The sequence below is a fragment of the Pogona vitticeps genome, chromosome 4 (assembly GCF_051106095.1).
Source record: "Pogona vitticeps strain Pit_001003342236 chromosome 4, PviZW2.1, whole genome shotgun sequence".
In the NCBI taxonomy this organism is placed as follows: Eukaryota; Metazoa; Chordata; class Lepidosauria; order Squamata; family Agamidae; genus Pogona; species Pogona vitticeps.
Window position 1 is genome coordinate 1,323,393 of NC_135786.1, and position 6,897 is coordinate 1,330,289.

Sequence of the window (6,897 nt, forward strand, 5' to 3'; positions counted from 1 at the left end):
TCAGTGGAAGGACAGATCCTAAAGCTGAGGCTCCAGTACTTTGGCCCTCTCATGAGAAGAGAAGACTCCCTGGAAAAGACCCTGTTGTTGAGAAAGTGTGACGGCAAGAGGAGAAGGGGACAACAGAGGATGAGATGGTTGGACAGTGTCATCGAAGCGAGCAACATGGATTTGGCCAAACTCCAGGAGGCCGTGGAAGACAGGAGGGCCTGGCGTGCTCTGGTCCGTGGGGTCACGAAGAGTCGGACATGACTTAACAACTAAACAACAACCTCTTTGTTCAGAAAAAGGCCTTGTTAGAGCATCTACTATTATAAGACGTACCACATCTTAGTCTTTTGAACGGTGCTTTCCCCTTCATGACCTCAGAAAAGGGAACATTTCTTCCTTTAAGTAGGAAAACCCAAAAGCATGAGCACAGAGTGCCTGTCTGTGGGCTCGCTGGAAGGATTAACAGTGGGTGTGGGATGCAGCCACCCTCCAAAACCCATCAACAGAACAGTGGCAGCTTCCCCTCAACTAGAGGTACTCTGAATCGATCTACAATTTGCCTGATGGCAGAAGGAAAGGGCCAGGTGCCCCTGAGTGAGATTCTATGCTTTGTCAGAACTATCCACTCCCCTTCATGTCTTCCACAGCCTTGGAATGGATTGTCCTGTCCCCCCAAATCCCAAGCTGAAGACCATGAAGCCCCAAGGGGGAAGGGGTGTTTATGGCGGGTTCTTCCCCAAATGAAGGGAGGCTTGAGATTCTACCCTGCCATCCCTCCTGCAGTCTGGAAATTCATCCAGAAGACTAATCAGCCCTAAACATTGTTAGTTCATTTGTTTCTAGTTTTTCCATCACTTTCCTAATCAGCACAGGTTCCAGAGTAAAGTATGACAGGAAAGATATTTGTTCAAAAATTAAAAACAGGTTAAAACTTCTTCCAAAACCAGTTTTAAACCTAGCTCTAACAATCAAGGAGTCATTAGAGATGATGAATTGGTTGGTTGCAAAATTTTGATCTGGAGAAAGAATGTTTTCTCTCTTCCCGTTGGTCTCCCCACTTCCTTCACCTGCTGCTTTTGAAAATTCCCAGTTGAACCTGTTTGCTGGCCTTTAAAAGAGCAGGCGCTCCAGGTGGGGACTGGACTCCCTAGCCGGCCTCACCATGAAGTCCGGCAGCCTTTTTCTCCTGGCTGGGCTTCTCACCTTCTGGGCTTTGCTGACGGTCATCTCTGGCCAGCCGGGTAAGAGAAATCTCCTCCTCACCCCTCACCCCCGGCATCCCGTCCTGAGCCTGCAGGAAGCCTTCCCAAGTCCAGCAGGTGTTCTTGCATGATCCCGGCAGGAATCACAGCCATCCTAATTGCTCAGCCCTCCTTGCCTCCCATGGACCAGTTTGCCATACAAGTACTTTCCTAACATATTCAAGACAGGTGGGGCAGGGAGGGGGGAGGAAGAGAAGCCTCTCAGAGGACGGTGTCTGTCTACAGTCTCTAGCGGGACCCCTTGGGCACTGGCCACAGGGGAGCCCCAGTCACTTCTGGCACCCTGTGCCCCGTCACCCCATGGCTTGGTGGATCCTCAGGTCTCTTTCCTTCCTCCAGAGGATGTTATTGTCTTCTCTTCTGTCTGTGCGTGTTTTCCCCCCAAGTATCTGCAAGGAGGTATGTCGTGTAAGCCCTCTGAAAGCAGGGGGCATGATCTCTGGCTCGTGCAAGAGTAAGCTCACAGGGGGTCCTCATACTCAGCATGGAACAGGATCATGGCTTCTCTGCTTCAGTGCTGGTGTGTTGTTTGCTCTGTATGGTCAGGGAAAAGGGCTTGGCAGGTGTGGGACTCCTCCAGGCAGGGGGTGTCATGACACGGGGAAGGGGACCGGGTGAGGGAACCTCTTGTTGGAATGAGTTGATGCCCATGGGCTTGGATGCAGAGCCAGGAAAGATCTTCCAATGAGGACCAAGAGAGATGGGAAGGTTCTTTGGGCTTGGAAGCAGGCGGAGAGGCAGCAGAAGGGCTGTGGGAAGAAGAAATGGGGAGTGGGCACGGGAGAGAGAGAGAGACTCTGTGAAGGAAGGCCAGGCTCATGGTTCCTCATCCGACTGCCCCAGGTGCTTGTCAGAAGCAGGATGGTGGCCATGCTGGCAACAGCATCCCTTCCGGCACACAGGAGGGGAACTTTTCCGTTGGGCAGTTCCTTCTCCACTGCCAGGCATCCAAAGCGCAGCCTTATTCTGAGGGAGGCAGGAAACGGGGAGAGGTGCAATGAATAGGGTCTTGCATGACACCACAGGCTCCGTGTGGCTTCCAAAGCACCACCAAGGTGTCCTGGTTCAAAGCGCATGCTAGGTCCTGATTTTAGGCAGAGGCTGGGACTTCATGTCACGACACTGTGAAAACGGCCTCTTAGTTATCCATCAGGTACCCGGTCTTGTGTAGTGGATAATGGGAGTCACCTGCTTGGACTTGGAAGCTCACCATGTGGTGTGTGTGTGTGTGTGTGTGTGAGAGAGAGAGAGAGAGAGAGAGAGAGAGTGAAAGCACTTTTTGTTATAAGTCGATTCAGACTTGATGGCATGTCACAGACAGAGAATTTCCCATCATGCCCGCCAACTAGCATATCTTTCTCCCACTGTCTGGATGCACGTGGGTCCTTGTTTCAGTCAAGAAGATCCTTCCAGGATGAAGACTGAATGCAGGATGTTTGAGAGGTGCTGGTTCAGATCCATCTGATAAGCTTGTCAATGTTTCCCCCCGACAGAGATTTGCCGCCTTCCTCCAGACGTTGGACCGTGCAAAGCGTATGTGAAACGTTATTTCTATAACGTGACCTCCCACAAGTGTGAGCTGTTCATTTATGGTGGCTGTCAGGGGAACCAAAACAATTTCGAGTCTTTGGAGAAGTGCCAAGACAAATGTGCAGGTGAGTGGGAAATTGAAAGGACTCCAGCAGGGTCAGCAGGTAAGGCCGCCCCCCCCCCGTACACTGGCAACTGGCCCATTCTGGTGGGCAGAAGGTCCTGGGTGGACTGGTTGTGGGGCTGAGAAAGGTTTTTCCCACCCAACACGGACTTATTGGTGAGGCAAGTAAGGGAGGACCACGAGGTCCTTTTGAACACCACTCCCCACAACCACCGTGTGCTTTCAGGGGAGCGGCTGCTTCCAGCACCCCTGTTCTCTCAGAGACCTCACAGTGTGGCCAGTTTTGCTCTGCAGCAACTCCGGGAGAAAACCGGATCCCCATTCCACACCACCATGTCCACCTGAGAAGCTCTGGGCTTCCCTGACTTATTAGGAGGAACGGTGGGTCCCGCCTGATTTGCTTTTTGTCCAGAACACGCCTTCACGTCCTCCGACTGTTTTCTGTTGCAGGGAAACCAGGAATCTGCCCCACGCCTCCTCCAGATACTTCTACCACCTGTGACGTACGCTGCGCAAATGACTGGGGGTGCCCTGAGAAGCAGAAGTGCTGTCACTATGGGTGCAGTATTGCATGCATGCCCCCCATCTAAGGTGAATTGTAAAGCTGCTGTGGTGTGCTGAATGTTAGTTAAGGAAGCACAGCATTCCCTCCTAAGAACCCCATGGTGTCCACCCACAAAGCCAGGTTCTCTCCCCTCTGGGGTGCATTGCCTTCAGCTCTAGAAACAGCGCTGGGGGTGGCACCCTTCGACCCACAAAGTCTTTAGGGTCACCTGGTGAGAGGTGGCTCGTGGTGCTCCTGGCGTCCCTCACGGACACCTTCGGAGCCTGAGTATTCCTCCACCCACCTCTGCTGGTCGACTTTCATTTTTATTGACACCCCAATGTTTTAGTGGGAAAATGTTTTATTTATACGCTCATAGCCTCATAGCACCTATACAAAACAACATTATTATTGTATTCTTGAGGGCTTTCACAGCTGGGATCTGATGGCTGTAACAGGTTTTTCGGGCTGTTTGACCATGTTCTGAAGGTTTTTCTCCTAACGTTTCACCTGTCTCTGTGGCCGGGACCTTCAGAGGACAGGAGTCAGAACTACCAACATGAATCTGACCCAACTCCGGGAGGCAGTGAAAGATAGGAGGGCCTGGCGTGCTCTGGTCCGTGGGGTCACAAAGAGTCAGACACGATTTAACAACGAAACAACAACATGTTCCAAATTTCTTTATACCATTCCTCCAATTGAAAATCACACTTAACTTTCTAGTTTTTTTGCTGCCATTCATCTTGTTGCTGTTAATAAATTTAAAATTAGTTATTTTTTTACTGAACACATATTGATAAAAGAGCCATTTTAGGGCAAATGTACATATATATCTTTAATATTTCATTTAATTTCTTAAAGACCAACCTGCAAAATTACAATATATTTTCACATTTCCACCACATTTGAAAATAAGCATCTACTTCCTGATATCCTCTCTAACATGAATTAAGATATTTATTATCCATATTATTTAATTTCACCAGTCAAATACCACTTCCAAATTTATTAAAAAAATTCTTCATCCTTTACATAAACATTTTAATATTTTTAATCCCATATATTCTTCCACACCTTGGTTCTTTTCTCTCTCTCCCAAATCAAATTCCCATAAAGCTTTAAGAATATCTTGTTGGTCCTCTGCTTCTATCAATCTGTTATAAATCCCACTTGGTATACCTTTCATAATCTCATTGTCATCCACTTTTTCTTTCTGTTCTTCCATTTCTTCAACGCTTGTAAGAGCCCTACTTTTACAATTTCTTCTAAATTTGTAACAGATTTTAAAGGAAAAGGTTATTAGTTTTTACAACATATTATTTTTCTTTAAACAGGATACTCTCAAGATACCCTCCAACTTCCTGCAATTCCACCTTTGCCCATATATTATTAGTAGGCTGAAATATAATATTATATATGTCATTTGATTAGCTCAGTAATATAAATTTATATTGTTGTTTAGTCGTGAAGTCGTGTCTGACTCTTTGTGACTCCATGGACCAGAGCACGCCAGGCCCTCCCATCTTCCACTGCCTCCCGGAGTTTGGTCAAATTCATGTTGGTAGCTTCGATGACCCTGTCCATCCACCTCATCCTCTGTCGTCCCCTTCTCCTCTTGCCTTCACTCTTTCCCAACATCAGGGTGTTTTCGAAGGGAGTCTTCTCTTCTCATCAGATGGCCAAAGTATTGGAGCCTCAGCTTCAGGATCTGTCCTTCCAGTGAGCATTTATATTAGGAGGACCTATCCTCATTTTTGAGTTTTATACCATCTTTTTTTATTGATCCTTGCTCATCTGCAATACAAAATGTGTTAATCAAAATTTGCCAGACTTTAAAATCTGCTTCTGATATCCTTTTGGAAAATACATGCAGCAGTGTGTGCACAACATTCAGCAATTAGGCATTCATAAAACATAGGTAAAGGTAAAGGTTCCCCTCGACATTTAGTCCAGTTGTGTCTGACTCTAGGGCACTGTGCTCATCCCCGTTTCCAAGCCGTAGAGCCAGCGTTTGCCCGAAGACTGTTTTCGTGGTCACATGGCCAGCGCGACTAGACACAGAGCGCTGTTACCTTCCCACCGTGGTGGTACCTATTTATCTACTCGCATTTTTACATGCTTTCGAATGGTTAGGTTGGCGGGAGCTGGGAGGGGCTCACTCCGTTGCGTGGATTCGATCCTACAATGGCTGGCCTTCTGACTTTGCAGCACAGAGGCAGGCTTCAGCGGTTTATCCCACAGCAGCACCACGTCATAAAACATACTTCCCCCAGTTTGTTCTTGATCCTAATCTGTAGCCCAAACATTTTGTGATCTTGTAACGCCAAACATATCTTAGCTGGTCCTGCATCCTGAATCCTACCTGTTGAGTGCCTAACAGTTTTTTCAGCAGCTAATTATGTATTAGGGCCATACATCTGTTGAGTCTCAATCAGGAATGACAATGGAATGTGCCAGAGCTGTATGATTTGTGTCATCAGAGCAGGATAGGTTGCAGTGAAGCAAAGTGAAGGAAGGGCCGTGGGGCTGATTCCAGGATTTGAATGTCAATAATGGGGAGGGATTCTGTACACAAGAGGGAAGGAGGGAAGCTGGGCTTTCTGTGGCCAGGATTCCATTTCCATTCCAGGGTCAACCAGGAGAAAATGGTTCAAGGCATGGAAACCCCCAAAGTAAGCTGTCCAAAACCATGCACTGTCATCTCCTCGTTAGGCTCCACCATGCCTCTAAATTTCATTTACATCAAGGAAAAACGGGTCTTGCTGTTTTTATTTCCAAACTGAAGTCCAAGTGCAGCTGGCCATCTGAAAGTACACATCAGTTTTGATCTAAGGCAGAAAACAAATGAGTTGGGAGAACCAGTTCACACAGCCCAGACCAGGATCTATCCCAAAACGGAGGGACCCAGGCAGAGACCTAACATTGACATTGGGTTAAGCGTTCAGTCCCTAAAGGTGTTCAATATCTACATCTCCTGAATTAAGGGGCAGCATAAATACACACAAGAGGAGACTGAGTGTGCTGTGCTGGATGCCTCTCAAAACCTAGCAAGCCAAAATGACGACAGTTGGGCAGCCCAGGGATCTTAGCACCTCTTATTTTGGACTCCTGGTTTATTTCCTTCATCTCCCCCCCCCCCCACCAAGACAGGCTGCTGCAGAACTAGAGCTCCACTCAGGCCTGTGAAGCTTCCCAGTGGGTTGTGCCTACGACGGGTCAGATGCCTTTGCCCCTAGCCTGCCCTCTCAATGGCACACAAAAAAAACCCTGATGTTTTCCTTTCTATCTGTTGACAGCAGGTCTTGGAGAGATGCCTGGAGATGTTCACGGGAACTGGCTAGAATGTAACACCATCCACTTCCGTTCTCCCTCAGGAGGTTGTACAAAGACAGTGGCTCAAAGTTTCCCCTGCTCTTTAATAAAAGCACCAACACATTTGCAGGCTG

The 6,897-nt window shown here is 47.9% G+C and overlaps 1 protein-coding gene across 1 annotated transcript; it reads left to right on the forward strand.

Moving 5' to 3' along the window:
• Positions 1 to 1,153: 1,153 nt before the first annotated feature.
• Positions 1,154 to 3,497, forward strand: LOC110080507 (protease inhibitor 1). Its single transcript, XM_072996487.2, has 3 exons — positions 1,154 to 1,232; positions 2,747 to 2,908; positions 3,358 to 3,497. The coding sequence occupies exons 1-3, from the start codon at positions 1,154 to 1,156 to the stop codon at positions 3,495 to 3,497; spliced, it is 381 nt and encodes a 126-aa protein (XP_072852588.2).
• The last annotated feature ends 3,400 nt before the right edge of the window (positions 3,498 to 6,897 follow it).